The sequence below is a fragment of the Sorex araneus genome, chromosome 2 (assembly GCF_027595985.1).
Source record: "Sorex araneus isolate mSorAra2 chromosome 2, mSorAra2.pri, whole genome shotgun sequence".
In the NCBI taxonomy this organism is placed as follows: Eukaryota; Metazoa; Chordata; class Mammalia; order Eulipotyphla; family Soricidae; genus Sorex; species Sorex araneus.
Genome location: NC_073303.1, coordinates 232107414 through 232124925, shown reverse-complemented (window position 1 = coordinate 232124925; position 17512 = coordinate 232107414). Strand labels below are relative to the sequence as shown.

At 62.9% G+C, this 17512-nt stretch overlaps 2 protein-coding genes across 5 annotated transcripts in view; one reads left to right on the top strand and one right to left on the bottom strand.

Moving 5' to 3' along the window:
• Positions 1-194: 194 nt before the first annotated feature.
• MAP1S (microtubule associated protein 1S) lies at positions 195-6817 on the bottom strand. The gene is made up of 7 exons (XM_004616657.2): positions 6680-6817; positions 5952-6053; positions 5427-5509; positions 4942-5082; positions 2496-4779; positions 599-834; positions 195-384 (listed from the first exon to the last, which is right to left on the bottom strand). The coding sequence occupies exons 1-7, from the start codon at positions 6783-6785 to the stop codon at positions 229-231; spliced, it is 3108 nt and encodes a 1035-aa protein (XP_004616714.1). The 5' UTR covers positions 6786-6817; the 3' UTR covers positions 195-228.
• Positions 6818-13710: 6893 nt separating this feature from the next.
• Positions 13711-17512, top strand: part of UNC13A (unc-13 homolog A) — a 43057-nt gene continuing 39255 nt past the window's right edge. For all 4 annotated transcript variants that reach the window (XM_055127318.1, XM_055127319.1, XM_055127317.1 and 1 more), the window contains exon 1: positions 13711-13866. In XM_055127318.1, coding sequence (XP_054983293.1) covers positions 13845-13866 — 22 coding nt within the window. In that variant the 5' untranslated portion in view covers positions 13711-13844. The remainder of the gene's footprint in view (positions 13867-17512) is intronic.

The following is a 17512-nucleotide window of genomic DNA, read 5'->3' as shown; positions in this document are numbered from 1 at the left end:
GTGCTTGCCCCCAGCTCAGTGAGTGCCCCTTTCCTGGGCGGGGCAGCACGGACCACTGGGTAGGTCCTGGGGGGTCCCTGTGCCTCTCCCCACTCGGGGGTCTGGGGCCACAGCCTGCTCCCCCTCCCATACCATCCACTGTCTCCCTGACACACTGGGCCGTGGCTGCCCCTCACTTGCACGCACAGCAGAAACGAGGTGCTCAGCAGGTTTATTCCGCGCTCGGGGCTAGAACTCCACCTTGCAGGCAGGGAAGGCCTCATCCTGCATGGACACAGTGCTGTTGCTGCCCAGGACTGTGATGCCCAGCGCCGAGTGCCGCGCGTGCGTCTCTTCGTACCATTCGTGCATGGCCACGGAGTCGAAGGTGGGGATCAGGGTGACCTGGAGCGGCCGAGGGCGGCAGTGAGGGGGACCTAGACCGAAGCCCCCCAATGGATTCCAGCCCCCCCACCATCTCCGCAAGTCAGACCGTGGGACCCCACCCTGACACCCAATCTCCAGAGTCGAGGGCCTGAAGCAGGAGGAGCCCTAGGTGGTGTGTGGGGAGACGATCCCGGGGCTGGGCTTGCAGCGGGGGGGCGGGGTCTGAGCTCACCTTCAGGTCGCGCTCCCACTGCTGCTTGGCCGCCAGCAGTGCATCCAGCACGGCTCGCAGCCCCTCTTCGCGCCGCTGGTCCTGGCCACTGATGACGTAGCAGAGTGCGCGCACACGCCGAAAAAATTCCTCGTCCAGCAGGTGAGCGCTGCCCCCACCAGGCAGGTAGGCCAGGTCCAGGTAGATGGGGCAGCCTGGGGGGCCCGAAGAACCACTGGAACGGCTGCTGGCGGGTCCTGTGGGCAAGAGGGACACGTGGGCAGGGAGCTCCCGGGACACACAGGGGCTGAGACCCAGCTCCCAGCTCTCTGCTGAGCCAGGACCTCCCCACCCAGGGCCACTAGTTCGGTGAGCGCTGACTGGCTCAGTGCCTGGGAGACCTGGGCCCACAGACCCCCAAGGCCAGAGGAAAGGCACAAAGTGGTCTGTCATTTGGTGAGGGTGGGGGGGTCCAAGGCTGGCACGGGATGCGGCTGCCTGTGGAGGTGACGGCTGGCACTGCGCCTCGAGGGCGGGGAAGGGCAGACAAGCCTCACAGCAGAGGGCACTGTGCACGCAGGACCTGGGGGCCAGCCTCCAGAGCTCTGCAGGGAGTGACCCCCAAATCAAACTATGCGGTCACAATGGCCGCAGACAGACACCCGAGAAAGAAGGCACTCAGCCAAGGTATGGACATGGGCATCCCAGAGGCGGCTGACGGGGTGAAGAACTCTGGGACACAAGCCCCCTTCCCCCGCAACCCTGGCTGATGCCTGTGTGGAACCTGGGGGTGGGGGCAAAGCTCCAAGAGCACCCACGGGGCACCCCGCCTCCTCTACAGGGAGCAGGTGCAGAACCGGACAGCCTGCAGAGGACCAATGGGTGCCCCCATTCATGGTCCTTCCAGCAGAAGCCAGGAGGTGAGGGAGCCCAGCCTCCCAGGAGCCGCCACCCAGCTGACCCAAGGGTCCACGGGAGCCTGCAGAAGCTGCTCCGGCCCACCCGTCCGCCCACAGGGACGCTGCTGCCAGGAAGGAACAGAAAGAGTTGTGTGTGACCGCTGGGAAGGCTCATGATCCCACAGAGGGGCGCGGGGACACAGTGGGAGGGTCAGGGAGGGGCTGCCCCCAAGTAGGTGAGAGAAGGCACAATGTGGAAGGGCGAGTGTCGGGAAATGCAGCCCCAGGCCTCGGCCCAGCAGCCTCAAGGCTCCAGCCCCCAGGAGGGCTGACGGGCATGTAGCGAGGTCCCTGTAGCCAGGGGTCCCAGTACTGCCCGGCAGACCCCTAGGACAATGAAGAATTCAACCATGCCTGAGTGACAGGACAGCGGAAAGGGCACTGGCTTACCCCATCTGATTCCTGAGCACAGAGCCAGGAGTAAGCCCTGAGCATGGCTGGGTGTAGCCCAAAAACAAAAATCAACTCTGAAGTCAGCAGGCCTCTGGTCCTGGGGGCCAAAACACTGGGCCAGCAGCCAGCCTGGGTACCAGGACAGACGCATGCAGAGGATACCAGTCCCCGGGGAAGGGGCCTGAGTGACACTGGGTGGAACAGGCCTGCAGGACACATATCCAGGGGCTCCGAAAAGGAGGCCAGGCAGGACTCAGGGTGCAGGGACTGAGCCCCAGGAGAGGGAAGGTTCTGGAAGGTCTGGGAGGTGCTGCAGCAGAGCCCCCTCCCCACTCCCAGGGGGAAGTGGCTGCTGTCCCCACCATGTCCTGAGGCCAAATGCGCTGTCCTCTGTGCCTCAGGATGGGGGCGGCTCCTGGTAGCCTGGACAAAGGGCCTGAGGCAGTGGCCACCAGCATTCCCTGCCCTGTCCTCTGCGGCCCTGGTGTGAGCACCAGGCACACAGCCTGGCTACATTTCTAGCCTAGCCCACATGCACAGGGGACCCCAAGCCCCCAGTTACTCACCAGCAGGGCCCCGGGGGGTTGTCTTGGGGACAGAGGCCTTCCTGGACAGGGGTACCCGGCCAGTCTGGGTACTGGACTCACTCCGGCTGCTCAGGGGCCGGCTGCCTCGCTCAGTGCCTGATGGCCCCTTGGTTTTGGCTGCGGTCACTGGAGCGGCTTTGGGGGCGGCCAAGCCCAAGTGAGGACGCGCCTGGGACTTGCGGCTGCGCCCTTCTGGCACACTGGTGGGCTGGAGGGTCAGCATCTCAGGGTCCACCATGCAGATGCTGGGCGGGGTGGGCAGTGGCGGGGGGAACTTCAGGGGGTCCGGCAGTGGGTCACGGCAGGGTACGGCGAAGCCCTCAGTGTCGTCGTCAGAGTCGGCAGGGCCCGGGGCGGGCAGCGGGTCAGAGTCGGACAAGGTGGGGAGCGACTCGCTCACGGAGCTGGGGGGCGTCTCCTCTGGCCCCGGGGCGCACGCACGCTCCTGCGAGCGGGCGCTGCTGCCGTCCGAGCTACCAGGGGAGGCGGGCGCCAGGGCAAGAGCCCGGCGATGCTGGAACTCGCAAGGGGACACCAAGCACAGGTCTACGTCATGGGGGGACGCTGAGCGTTGCGCCCGGGCGACGCGCAGCGGGAGGCTGAGCCCTGCGTCGGCGGCGGGCGGCAGTGCCTGCTCAAAGGAAACGGACAGCGACTCGTCCACCTCGGTGGAGTGAGGGGAGCCCACCTCGGCGGGCAGCGAGGGAGTGGTCACCGTGGGGCTGAGTGACAGGCGGCCACTGCTCTCGGCCGGGCCTTGGGGGGCACCGGCGGGCGACGGGGTGCGCGGCCGTGGGGTGCATGGGCCCAGAGGGAGGTTCAGCGAGGGCTCGCGCGCAATCTGGGAATTAGGTCCATCCGTGCATGGGGGCTCCCTGGCGCCCCCAACCTCCTCCATCATGGGGACAGCCCCTGTGCCTGGCACGCTCGGGGGACTGCGGGGGCCATTCTCCACGGGGGGCACCCCAGGGCGCAGGGCACCGGCAGCTCGGCGAGCCTTGGGGGCTGCGGGGAGTCCGGCCTTCTTCGCGGGGCGCGGGTCTGAGGCGGCAGGCTGGGACCGCAGGGAGCCCGGCCTGGGGTCCTTCTTCGCCTCTCGGGGTGCCCGGGCCTCCCTCTCAGCCACTCGGCGAGCGGGCTCAGCACGCGGCGCTTCTTTGCGGGACAGCCCGGCGCGCTCCGGGGCCGGCCGGGCGGATGCGGGGGCGGTGCGGGGCTCCCTCCGGGGTGCTCCGTCCCGAGAGCCCAGGCTCTCCCGGCTCTCTGCGCGCCGGGGCGCTGCCAGGTCCTGCGGAGTGACCACGGGCTCCCGCAGGAATCCCAGGTGCTGCAGGCCCAGCAGGCCGTCCAGCAGGCGCGCGGGCGGGGTGCAGCCAGGGAACAGCACCCGCACCACCTTGTCGGCGGGGCCAGCCGGGTGCCACACGAGCAGTGCGCAGACGGCGGAGGCGGTGGCGGGGGGAACCGCGGGCCCGCGGGCGGTGCTGGCGGCACCCGGCGGGTGCAGCACGTACATGTCCAGGCGGCCCACGCCCAGCTTCTGGAAGAGCACGGTGGGCGCGGGCTCGGTGGAGCCCCGGCTCAGGGACAGCGGCGCCAAGCCCAGGCGGTCCAGCAGGCTGAGCGCCAGGCGCGCGTCGTCAGGGCCTCGCAGCAGGCGCGACGTGGCGGCCGCACGCGCGTTCAGGAAGACTACACCGAGCGCGGGCGAGATGAGGCGGCGCAGACGCTCATCGGGGGCCGCCCCGGCTTCCCCCGCGGCGGCCGCCGCCTCCTCGCGCTCGGCCAGCTTGCGCTGCAGCAGGCTGTTGAGGCCGGGCAGACTGTCGGCGCCCGCATGCGTCACCAGCACGGCGTCCACGCGGTCCAGGTGGCGCACCAGCTTCCAGAAGCTGGACTTGGGGTTGGACCCGCCGTTAACCAGCACGGTGAAGCCGTTGACAGCGAAGAAGGCAGCGTCGCCCAGGCCCCCGGGGAACACGTAGCAGCAGGGCCTCGCCAGTCGCAGGAAGCCCACAGAGGCAGGAGGCTCCAGCAGCTCAAAGGGCGATGGTGGCTCCAGCGACTCGGCCACTGCCTGCAGGAGCTCGCGCAGCCCTGCGCCCGCTGGCAGCCGCCCCGGTGGGTTCAACCGCAGTCGCAGTCGGCCATGCAGCGCTGGTACCTCAGCCGCTAGCTGGGCCCAGTCCCCAAGCTCCGGGCATGCGATGGTCAGCTGGGCCGGCTTGGCGGGTATCGGGGTCGAGGTCAGGAGGTCCTGGATCTGCGGGGTGGGGGGCATACTCTAAGGCTGCGTGCACAGGAGGCCCAGGGACAGCAGGGTGGGGCACGTGCTCTAGGGCCATGCATTCAGGGGCCGTGGAGGGTCTGGAAGGTTCCACTACACCCTCCCGAGTACCCAGCAGCATGGAAGATCACTGCTCACCTCTTGGTCTCCCAGGACCTGCAGGAAGTGGCGGGGCGAGAAGCACCCTGACTGCAGGACCAGCTCCCCAGTCTGCTCCAGGCAGGGCCCGGCCAGCACCAGCAGCTTGTGAGGAGCTGGGTCCAGCAGCAGGGTCCGGAGCTGCGGGCGGGGAAGGGAGAGACATCTTCGGCATTCCCTCGTGGAGGGGGTCCTAAGCCCATCACCCTGTCCCTCCATCCCTAGAAGTGGGAGAGCAGCCTGGGGCATCCCTCCAAGAAACTCCAGCGCATCCTACAAAACTCAGCTCGGCGCCCCCTCCTCCTGGAAGCCCCCCAAGCCATTTCTGGGCTCTGCAAGTACCTCTCAGGACCCCAGCCTTAAGGCCACAAGATGCAAGGTGGCAGGGAGGGGATTTCAGACTGGTACTCCTCATGGGAATATTCTAGACCGGGATAAGCCATGCTAAGGTGCTGGCAGACACAGTGAGGGCAGCTGTGCCCTACCTCATCACACAGCGACTTGTCTGATGGGTTCAGGAGAACCAGGGTCTCCAGGGTGTCTCCGCGGTGGTGCAGGCTCCGCTGGCCTAGGGGAAATGAGGACGGTGAATGAGCGGTGTCCAGCCCGGCAAGGGACCCAGGGATAACAGACAAGGGGTAGGATGGAGCCAGGGGTGGGGGCAGCACAGGGCTGAGCTGGGCCCGTACCTGCACCCAACACCCTTCTGGCCGCTCATCCCTCCTCATGGATGTGGACTGGGCCATGGACGCCCCGCTCAGCTGTCACTAGGGTCACGTGGGTGGGACGTCCAGCCCCTGGACAGGCAGGGAGGCAGGAAGCAGAGGGAGCCATGGGGACAATGAGGTGACGGATGCTTCCTTCCCTGGCTGGGCTGCCGGGACATGACTCAGAGCTGTTGGGGTCTTGGGGATTGCCTGGCCCTACTCCGGGCCCCACTCTCATCACCCCCAGACCCACCGTAGCCTCCACCTTCCCCTCCCCTGCCGTGCCTAGGACGCTGCACTCACCTCTGACAATGCTGGAGAAGGTGGCGGAGTGCCGCGCGGCGAAGGCTCGGAGCTGCTCGTCCAGGCTGCACACAGCCGCATCCAGCTCCCAAGACCGGATGCCTGGGGATGGGGGAGGGGGGGGTAAAGAGGGGTGGGGTCCCGGGTGGGGAGGTCAGCAGGCTCCCCATGCAAACGGGCCGTCTGGGCCTCGTGGTGCTGTCCTGCCCTGCCCTGCTTTAAGGCTCCACCAGCCCCTTCTCCAGCCAGGTCCCCTGGACATCCCAACACGGGGCAGCTCGCAACTGCCCATACCGGGCCCTGTGGCACCCTGATGGGGGCCGCAGCCAACCCTCCCCACCTGCAGGCACTCCCACGCCCCAGGACGCTGTGCCCAGCCGAGGGCCCCCCAACCCCGCTGCGCGCGGGGCGCACCACGCCCCCCGCCCCCCCACATCGTGCCCAGCCGCTGCCAGGTGAGCTGACAGGTGCACCCGTGAGTCACCTCAAGCGCTGCCAAAGCCCGCGGGCAGGCCGCGCCGCCCACGCCCCAATTAGCGCCTGCACCCTCAATGAGGAGAAAGGGGGCCCCGCGGCGCCCCTCTCCCCGGCCCGGACCCCGAGTGGCCCCGCCCCGCCCGCCCGCGGCTCTGCACCCCGCCCCGGGGGCTCCCACGGCCTCGGCCGCGCTCACCGCCGGCCCGTCCTCCCCGCAGTGCACGAGCCCGGGACCCCGGCCCGCCGCCCACCTCGCTCGAGCTCCCCGAGCACGTAGGTCAGCAGCTCGGGGCAGCCGCACTCGCCGCCCACCACCAGCAGCAGCGCCGCGGCCCGAGCCGGCCCCGCAGCCGCCATCTTCGCCCGCCCTGCCGGCCTACAGGCCACGCCTCTTAAAGGGGCCGCACCGGAAGCGCCGAGACCCCGCCCGGAAGCCCCGCCCAGCGCGCCGGCCCCCTCCAGGCGGGGAGGCTAAGGGGCTGCGGGTGCCCGGCGGGGGCGCTCCTGAGCGACCTTGCGTTCTCCCATCCAGTGCTCCGCCCACTCATTCATTCCTCTGCTCACGGATGAACTCATTCACTTCCCCATTCATTGGTTCACGCATTCGTTTCTTTCACGCATTCATTCGTTCACACAGTCCATCATTCTCTCATTCGCTCGTTTATTCGCTCAAGCACAAGTTTACTTCTGCACCCATCCTTAATCCATTAGTTCACTCACTGGTCCACTCCACTCTCTAAAACCCTCGTTTGTTCACGCATTCGTTTATTCACACATTCACTCAGTCATTATTTCATTCACTCCTCCATGCACAAGTTCTCTCTTGCACCCATCCTTAATCCATCCACTCGTTCATTTGTTCACTCATCCTCTCGCACATTCATTTTTTTTTTTTTTTTTTTGCTTTTTGGGTCACAGCCAGCGATGCTCAGGGGTTACTCCTGGCTTTGCACTCAGGAATTACTCCTGGCGGTGCTTGGGGGACCATATGGGATGCCGGGGATTGAACCCGGGTCGGCCGCGTGCAAGGCAAACGCCCTACCCGCTTCTCGCACATTCATTTCTATACTCATGCATTCATTCATTCATGGATGTATTCACTTGTGTGATCATTTTCTCACTCGTATGTTTGTTTATCCAGCCTTTCTTCACCCAGACATTTATGTTTTCACTAAGTCGTTCATTTGTGGGATCGATCCTTCACTCATTCATTTGTTCACGCACGAATTCAATCATTAATCCACTCATTAGTCTGCTCATTCGTTCATTCATTCATTCATTCCTTCAACAAGCCTTATGCTCCTGCTTTCCTCCAGTCAATTTGAACCCCTCCCTCTGAGAACTCCCTTCACAGCCAGATAGATCCTAACAGAACTAGACTCTCCCAGCTCCTGAGGGCAGAGTTTGAACAAAGCAAAAGAAAGTCGTCTCTGGGAAGGACTTTGAAGGGTGTGTAGGAGTTTGCCAGGTATGTGCAGTGGGGCAAGAGCCTTTGTAGCAGATCCAGGTTTTTGGAGCTAAGAAAATGCAAGCGTGTTTGAGATGCATCGTCTGGCGAGCCCAGGCCTGGAGTAGGGTGTGCGTGGGAGCACCTGCCTATGGGGCAGGGGCCCCTAGGAGGCGAAAGATAGGCTCAGCACGAGAGGATTCCACAGCCATCTCGAGCCAGGGTCTGGCCACCAGGCTCATAGGTGGTGCCAAGCCCCGGGTCCCTGACAGGCAACCCCAGAAGGTTGGGCTGCTAGCTCCGCATCTTTGGGGGTATGAAAAGCCCAAGGAGAGTGCTGCAGAGGTCCGGCCGCTGAGTCATGCAGAGGTCTTGCCGCCGAGCAGAGCAGAGGTCGGGCCGCTGCCCTCCCTTGTCCGTGTCCGGCCGCTGCCCCCCCTCGTCCGGCCTGTGGAACAGGACTTCCTCTCTGGCTGGTGTGTAACGGGCTGCCCACGTGCCTCTGAGCGATCCAGCCTTCACTTCCTCTCCCCTGGGCCATCCTTCCCGCAGCATCCTGAACCCCTCCCCCCTGCTCCCCGCCCCGCCCCGCCCTGTGAGCGTTGAAGGGGTGGGCGTGTCTAGGCCAGGTCCCGCCCCCCATGCCCCACCCCAGCCCCCTGCTCACTTACCTTCAGCCTTCAGGCAGATGCTTGAGGGACCCCAGATGCTTGTGGTCTCTGCCCAGGTGCAGGCTCTCTGGGGCAACTTTACCCATCTGGGATAGGTGTGGCACAAATGCCCCCCCACCCCACCCCCCGTGCCCCGCCCCGCCCATGTTCTGTGTGTTAGCTCATCTTGGCGTCCACAGAATGCACAGGCTCTTAGCAAACACATTTTTTTTTCAGCTTTTTTTTGGAGGGGTCACACCCAGCGATGCATAGGAGTTACTCCAGGCTTTGCACTCAGGAGTTACTCCTGGTGGTGCCCAGGGGACCATATGGGATGCTGGGAATCGAACCTGGGTCGGCCGCGTGCAAGGCAAACGCCCTACCCGTTGTACTATTACTTCAGTCCCCAAACACATTTTTGTATGTGTTTTGGGGTTACACCCAGCGGTGCTCAGGGCTCACTCCTGGCTCTGCACTTAGGAATTATTCCTGGCAGTGCTTGAGGGACCCTATGGAACGCCAGGAACTGAACCCAGGTTCACGGCATGCAAGGCCAGTGCCCTCCCCACTGTCCTATCATTCGGGCCCCACAGTCGCACTAAGTATGGCAAGTGAGGTTAGGGAGGATTTAAGGACAAGCGCAGGACCCTGGCCTCCAGGCCCTCCTGCATTTGCGCGTTTGTTCGTGCAAGAAACACACCCTTCGCGTCTTGCTAGCACCCCTAGAGGGCCTCAGTGCTGTCTTTCGGGGACGTCTCATCTCCAAGGAAGATGGACGGGGATGCCCCCATCCTAGTGCGGGGACGGCGGGGGGGTGGGGGGGGGGAGGACAGGCGTGAGGGAGGCAGGGAAGGTAGCTGGGAGGGGGACACTGAGCCTTGAAGGGTGCAGAGAAGTGCCGGGCTTTGACTCAGCAAACCCAGACTCCTCGCTGGTCCCCAAGCACCCTCAGCTCGGAGAGCCAGAGCGAGCCAGACACGACATCCCCAGGGGTCACAAACAGGCTGGAGGAAGGCCAGAGGCTGGCGACAGGATGTGAGGGCACTTGGGGCGCCGAACAGGGCCTCCTGGAGGCTGTGGCTCCCCCGAGCTGATGGAACTGCCACTGAGTGCTTTGGCCTCGGGACTCACTGCTCTGGGCAAGGGAGGTTGTGGCACGAGGCCCTGCCTCCGAGTGACACTCCTGCGCTCCAAGCCCCTACCCTGGGGGAGGTCAGGGGAGGACGCCAGCCCCCTCTGTGCGCCTGGGACCGAGGGGTCAGGCTGGGATTCACCACTGTCAGGTGGGAGCCCACATATTGGAGGGAAGCAGAAATCTGTTAATGACCACAAGTTGGAGGGACCTAGTAGGCCTTCCTGGTGGAGGCAGCTCCTGAGGCAGGACTTGATGGAGAAGGATAGCACACAGGAAAACCCAGCAGGGGTTCAGGAGAATGTTCAAAGGGCGCAGCACACAGCCAGCGCCACACAGCCTGGCGGCTCCTGCGAGTTCCCAGCTGGCCTGTAGCTCTGGGATGAGCGTGGCTGGGAGTGGCCCCTCACCGGGTGAAGGAAGAACCCAATGCAGGCTGAGGGGGAAGCCTCATGAGCAGGGCCAGAAAGGCCACAAGGCCACAGTGGAGCTGGACTAGGGGGAAGCAGAGAGGGCCGGGTGCGGGTCAGGCGGGGTCTCCTGGGTCTGGGATGGGGGACGGGCTTCCCTGACACTCCAGCCGTTCCAGCAGGTGAGGGAGTGGAGGGCAGTGTAAATGATTCGTTCCAAGAACTGGAGTGTGGTGAGAGCAGGCCCAGCACTGGGCTTTCGTCCTGTGTACGTGAGGGTCTGGCTTTGATTGTGAAAGAGGGAGAGGAAGGATGCTAGAAAGCAAAAATGAGAGGAAGAGAGGGGGGGAAGAGAAAGGAAGAAAGCAAAAGAAAGAGAAAACGAAGGAAGAAAGGACGAGAAAGGAAAAGACAAGAAACGGAGCTGATATTGGTGAGCACTTTGCACGCCCGAGGCCCCGAGATCTGACCCAAGCAGCACTCGGCCAAGTGCAGGCCAGAGTGATCCCCTGAGCACTCTGGGAGACGAAGGGAGTCTTGTGCTGAACCAGCAGCCCAGCTGACAGAAAATAGCCCACATGGGCCCCTGGACTCCCCAAACACTGCTTGGGAGCCCCCCAGTAATCAGTGTAAATAAAAGTGGGCACAGCACCATCAGCCAGTTCCAAGCATTTTATCGCATGAGCACAGGTCACAGGTCAGCCGACCCATTTCATCACCATCATCATCATTACTGGTTTCTGTTTGGGGGCTATACCCAACTGTGCTCAGGGAGCACTCCTGGTGGGGCTCGGGGAACTAGTGGTGGTGCCAGGATGGACCCTCGGTTAGCCATGTGCAAGGCAAGTTCCCTCCCCACTCTATTATCGCTCTGGCAACCCCCCTCTCTGGCCAATCCATTTTACAGGTGGAAACCTGAGAGGCACGCTCATGTGCCGCTGCTGGACCAAGTTTGATGCCTGCAGGTGGCACTTGGGATCAGACTCACGGCCTCACATGCAAATCAATGCTTCAGGCCACAGAGCTGGCTCCCTTGCCCCCGATCTGAATTCACATGCTCTGGGCTTGGGGGCTACAAAGTAGAGAAGGGGAGGGAGCAGGCTGGCTGAGGAACCCGACCAGCAGTGAGTCCATCCTGGACTTCAGATGCTCACCTGGGGTGCCAGGGAAGAGGACTCCCTTCCCTGGAGACATCCCCTCCACCCTCCTTTTCAGTGGGGCCAAGATTGCACCTCTCCCAGGCACCATGAGGTCCCCACTTGAGTTGGGAGGGAGGAAGGGAGTCAGGGAGGGAGGGAAGTAACAGTGGGGAATTGCAGGGGACCTTGAGGTCCGCTGAGCCCCCAAACAAAACACAATGAGCTGGATCCTAGCCAGTCACTGTGAGGGGCTTGCAGGGAAGGAGGGAGATGCAGTGCCACGAGGGGACAGAGCAAATTGGAGTCTAGGGCCTGCCGAGAGAACAGCACCAGGTGAGGGGGACTGGTGGCTTAGCCTCTCTGCAGGCATGAGCACATGTCAGGACGTGTGCCCGAACCTGCCCTCTGCTCCTTGTAAAGGAAGAATCCTCAGGGTGTTGGGGCTGACAGGGGCTAATCTCAACAGTCCATGTGACAGTGATGCCCTGAGCCCTGCAAGGAGTGATCCCTGAGCACAGAGTCAGGACTCAGCCCTGAGCACTGCTGGGCGCGTCCCCAAGACAAAATCTTTGGGAGAGATTCCTGGCCCCAGGTCTCTGTCAGAAGCCACAGCAGGCGGAGCAGGGCTCTGCTGTCCCTGGGCTGGGCATTGAGCGAGTGGTGAGGCGATGCCTCCACACGCGTGGGGGGCAGGGCAGAGGCTCTGGAAAGGAGGGGCCTCTCTCTGCAGATCAGGTTCCCACAGATGCGGAATCCCCTGATAGTCACTGAGTATCATGGCACTACACACAACCCCTCAGAGTCCCACATGAGATGGATGGGAGCACACGGGGCGGGGGGGGCATGTCTGACTATGGATTCGTGATCTCGTGATGCTGAGCACAGGTGTGTCCTGTGATGGGGGATTCCTCCCTCACACACCAGCCTGAGCAAGATATAAATCTTTTTATATAAATAATATAAATCAATTTAGATATAAAATAAAAGATATAAATCAATTTAGATATAAATCTAAATTGGACCAACCTTAAGGCCCACCAGCTAGAGAACAGACAGCTAATGGAGGGCTCCTTCCCGGAAATACTACACTGCCACAAAAAAGGTGGCATGACGACTGAGTGAGAACAAGACCCTTTCATTCTAGTTCCACAAAGTTCCGAGAGAGTCCAGGCTAAGTTGGATTGTTTGCCAGGAAGGATGTGAAAACCCTGAGGAAGATCTGGGGAAGGAAACACGGAATGGGCTCGTTCTTCTGAAGTGAAGCTGGGAGAGCAGACCCCCCTCACCCCAAGGCTGCGCTCAGGGGGCCATTCAGAGCAGTGCTTGGCCAGGGGCCTCCCCGCGCTGTCCAGCCCTGGGAGTGACAGTGTCTCCAAGCATGTCATCTCCACAGCATCTTTCTTCTGATAGGCAGTGCCAGAATCAGAGCTGCAGAGCCAAGCCGTAGGCGGCTTTCTGCACCACTACCTTAATAGCTTTGTTTCTTAATTTTGGACTTTTTTTTTGGGGGGGGCACACCTGATGGTATTCAGAACTTACTCCTGATTCTGTACTTAGACACCACTTGGTTAGTTTTTGTTTTGGGCCACACCCAGCAATGCTCAGGGCTTACTCCTGGCTCTGTGCTCAGGGATCCACTCCTTGCAGAGTCAGGGACCCTGTGGGATGCCGAGATCAAACCCAGGTTAGTTGCTGTCCTATTCCTCTTCTCAGGCAGCTGCTTTTAAGATGCTAATCTCTGCAGTGCCCCCCACTGACACCGTGAGGCAAATCCTAGTACTGTATCCATTCCGGAGGTAGAGAAACTGAGGCATGGAACCGTTAAGTGGCTCACCCAAGACCATGCCGGCCATCAGAGCTGGGGCAGAGTTGGACACTGGACAAATGCCGTGTTGCATGTTCTTTGTGAAGCTGCTGACAGATGGCCAGGGGGAGCGGATGGTGAGCAGGTCGGGAGCAGAGCAGGAAGGTGGGAACGTGTTCAGAAAGATAATATTTTTGTTTGTTTGTTTGGGGCCACACCCGACGTTGCTTACAGCTTACTCCTGGTTCTGTATTCCTGGCGAGTTCTGGGGACCCTACGGTGGGTGGGGAATTGACTCCGAGCCAGCTGTATGCAAGACGAACAAGCGTCCCGCTGGACTGCACATCCAGCACATCCAGCCTCTTACGGTTTTTTCGTTGTTTTTTTTTTTTTTTTTTCACATTGGGGGAGATCAAGGGCGGCTTCCTGGAGAAGGGGACATTCAAAGTGGGAATTGAAGGATGTCTGCCTACGTGTAAAAGTGGGATCCAGCCCGAGGGCGTGCAAAGGCCCCGGTTCCTGAGCGGCTGGGAGCGCGCGAGCCGGAGACTGCCCGGGAGCGCCGGGAAGGGGAGCCTGCGCGCGCCCGGGCCCCGCGCCCCGCGTTCGTGCGTGCGCGCGCGCGTGCGGGGAGCTGCGGGCCGCTCCCCCACCCCGCCCCACGGCCCTCCCAGGCCGCGGCGCCCCGCCCCATCAGGCGTCCCGGGCCCCGCCCGCCGCCGCCGCCGCGTCGCCGCGCCCGGAGCTGTCCGCGCCCCCCGGTGCTGAAGCATGTCCCGGGGCCGGGCCGCGGCGTGAGCGCGGGCAGCGGGCAGCCAGGCCAGGCCCGCAGACATGTCGCTGCTGTGCGTGGGAGGTAGGAGGCGGCGCGGAGCCCGCGGGGGTCCTGCTGGACACAGCCGGGGGGCGCGCGGGTTATGGGGCTGCAGCGTCCGTCTACACCGCCGCCCGGGCAGCCCCCGATTATTTTCGCGGGGTCGGGGTAGTGGGGATGAAGCCCCGCGCTGCGGGTTGGGCCGCAGATCCGCCTGTCTTGGAACCGGGCCGGACCCTTGGAGGCGAGCCGGGACGCGGGTGTCGGGCGGGGTCCCCGCGAGCTCCCCGGCCCGCGCTATTTCGGGCGCGGCGCCATCTGCGCGGGGCCCACACTCGGGCCGGGGCGGGCAGGAGGGAGCGGGCGCCCCCCGCGCCCCGCAGGGCCCTGCGCGTGCCCCGAGCCCCGGCCGGCCGCCTGCTGGACCGGGGCCCGGGTCCGCCCCCGCCGCCCCTCCCCCGCCCGCCGCTCCATTCACAAACCCGCGCCCCGCCCGCGCCGCCCTCCCGGGTGCGAAGTGCGTCGTGCGGGGCCCGACGCGTGGGGGGGGCGCTCTTAAAGGGACAGCGCCTTTTTTCCGGAGCGCGACCTGGCGGGGCGCCGCGAGTGGGCTAGAGAGACACACCTGGGAGCCCCTCGCCGGCCCGCCCACCCCCTGGCCCATGAGGACACCCTCCAACCCAGTGGGAGGGAAAGGTCGGGGAGAGGGACACCAGCCCTGCCCGAGCCCGCCCTGCCCACAGCTTGGGGGGGGGGTGTCACTGCACCCTTAGCTGTGACGCAAGCAGGAGGCTGGTGCGGGGGCGGTGTGAGGGGGGCCTGGAGGAGGCGGGGGGAGGGGGGAGTCACCTGCGCGCGGGGCCGGCTGAGCGCGTGCGTGGGGGAGGGGAGGCGCTGACTCGTCCAGGGAGAGGAGCGAGAAAAAAGGGTGAGGCCGGCCAGAGACAGGGGCCCAGCCTGGAGGGTGCGGGCAGGGCCAGGAGTGGACTGGCAAGGAAATATCTGCCCTACGGGACACCTGCGCATACCTGTGCGGGCAGGAAGTACTTGGACCCTGAGCTTCTTCACCTGTTTTAGAGTCACAAGCATGCCCACATTCACGGCGCTACACACAGCTGGCACGCATGTGCCCACAGACACACATAGGGTCCCAATTGCCTTCTCTGGAGTACGTACGTGGTCTCTGTATGAGTACACATGGTCTCTGCGTGCTGTGTCTGCACACATGGTCTATGCATGTCTGCACCTGCACTTGTGGTCTCTGTGTGTCTCTGTCTCCACACACGGTCTCTGCATGTCTGTGTCTGTGTGGCTGGTCTCTGCATGTCTGTGTCTACACACACATGGTCTCTGCATAACTGCACACATGGTCTCTGTGTGTCTGTGTCTCCACACATAGTCTCTGCACACATGGTCTCTGCCTGTCTGTGCTGCACACATGGTTTCTGTGTGTCTGTGCTGCACACCTGGTCTCTGCGTGTCTGTCTGCACACATGGTCTCTGTATGTCTGCATCTGCACACACATGTTCTCTGCAGTCTGTGTCTGCACACATAGTCTCTGTGTGTCCGTGTCTGAACACATAGTCTCTGCATGTCTCTGCACTACACACACATGGTCTCTGCATGTCTGTGTCTGCACACATGGTCTCTGTGTGTCTGTGTCTGCACACCTGGTGACTGCATATCTGCAAATATATGGTCTCTGAATGTCTATGTCTGCACACACAGGACTCCAGTGCCTGTGGCCGTACTGTCTTACACACAGACATGCATGTCTGTGCTTGCATTGTGATCCCTGTACACACATGTACAGGTTTGTGCTGCCACACATGTGTGGAGGCTTGTTCTGCATGCCATCTGCTCATCAGCTTGAGACCATGCACGTGTCCGTGTGTGAACCTTCACCCGCTCAGAGGCTGCTGTGAGCCCTGCACGGGGCTCTGGCCTGTGCTGGGGCATGCACGCGTGACCCTGGACTGAGGAACCTGTGCAGGTGCGGGCGAGGGGGCAGGAGTGTTTAGCGGGAGGAAGCCAGGGCTCCAGGAGGCAAGAGGGCCTGGTGCTTTTTAAAGCTCCATAAACGTTGGCTGATGGAACCCTGCATTCAGCCCGGAGAGGGGCTGGCGAGGAGGGGGTTCCTGCCCTTAGCTTCCACCAGTTCCCTTTTTTTTTTTTTTTGGTGGGGGGAGGGTCACACCTAGGGATGCTCAAGGGTTATTCCTGGCTCTGCACTCAGGAATTACTCCTGGTGGTGCTCAGGGAACCCTATGAGATGTGGAAATTGAACCTGGGTCGGCTGCATGCGAAGCAAACGCCTTCCCTGCCTTGCTACAGCTCTGACTCACCCCCATCTTTAGACAAGGAAACGTCAGGTGCTGGGAGCTTCGGCAAGGCGCCTGCTGAGCCAGGCCTGGCAGGTTGCTGCCTGGCTGCAGTCCAGGGCTGGAGTGCAGCTCCTCAGACCCTCGCCCCAGGGTCACCCATGCCCCCTGTGGAGGGAATCCTGCTTCTCACACACAGGTGGGAATGGCCCAGGACAGCCCCATTTCCCACGGGGCTCCAAGCGCCGTCCTTAGCCATGTTCCTTCCCCAGTTCCCCAATACCCTCCAGCCAGCCCCCAGGCCCTGAGCGTGGGATCGACCCTGGGCCAGCTGTGTGCTTCACCCCTGCACTCTCCACTCTGCATTGGCGTCTGGGCCCTCGGAGCTGGCTGGTGTGCCCCAGGGTCACCTTCTCAGCCACTGGCCTATCTAGGTCCCTACTCTCCCCCCACATTCAGGAGGCAAGCCCCCTCCCAGAGCTCAGCTAATCTCCAGCAAGCTGGGCTGGCGTCCTCCCATACACGGCTTTCTGGCAAGTCCCGTGTGTCTTCCTTCCCCCGCTTGTCCGTCTGTGGAATGGGTGCGCTGGGAGTGCCAGCCGCCTTGGCTCGGTAGCAGAGCCGTCTTGTCCTTGGCATGTGTGCCCAGTGGGTGGATGAGTCTCACTGAGCCTGAGCCAGCGATGGGGGAGGGGGCGATGGCGGCATTTTTATTAATGGGCTCTAAAAGCTTTCTGAAAGGAGGGCCTTTGGTGCATGCCTGTCCCGGGAAGCATGTCGTTCCCAGAGAGGGTCAAAGAGTGGCCAAGGGGAGAGCTGGGGCCAGGCGGACGTTTAGTACCATGGGCAGTGCCAGAACCAGGGCTGCTGGCTGTCCATGGCCAGTGAGATGCGTTTTAAGGCACCCTATGCTACCTAACCCCCAGTTCTTTTTTTTGGAGGGGGTGAGGGAGCCAGGTGTGGCTGTGCTTGGGGCTGACTCCCGGGTCAGTGCTCAGGGATGATTCTCGTCTCTGTGCTCAGGGCTCAATCCAGGGGGGACCTAAGAGTTCCAGGCAAGGCCTAAGGACATGGGCTTCCCCCCCCCCCCCCCCCCGCCCTGAGGGCTTCATCTAAACTCCCTGAAATGCCAAACCAGAAAGGCCGGTGTGCACTTCCCGCAGCCCTCAGGGAGTGAGCTTAGAGAGCTAGGAGAGCAGGGATGTGCTGGATGGACACCTCCTAGCATCCTGAGCAGTGATTGGCTGAGAGCAGCCCCCAACCTCCTGGGACCCGCCCGGGAGGCCACCCCCAATATTCAGGGTGGAGGGGTCCAAGTCAGTACAGTGGTGACAGGCTTGTCTTGCACGTGGCTGACCGCGGTTCG

Bases quoted from the DNA above. Each gene is read 5' to 3' on its own strand.
- MAP1S (XM_004616657.2), bottom strand. From the start codon at position 6,785: ATGGCGGCTGCGGGGCCGGCTCGGGCCGCGGCGCTGCTGCTGGTGGTG. The intron at 5,083-5,426 runs GTAGGGCACAGC...CCCCGCCCGCAG, and splicing joins ACAAGTCGCTGTGTGATGAG to CTCCGGACCCTGCTGCTGGA. The intron at 4,780-4,941 runs GTGAGCAGTGAT...CCCACCCCGCAG, and splicing joins AGGTCCTGGGAGACCAAGAG to ATCCAGGACCTCCTGACCTC.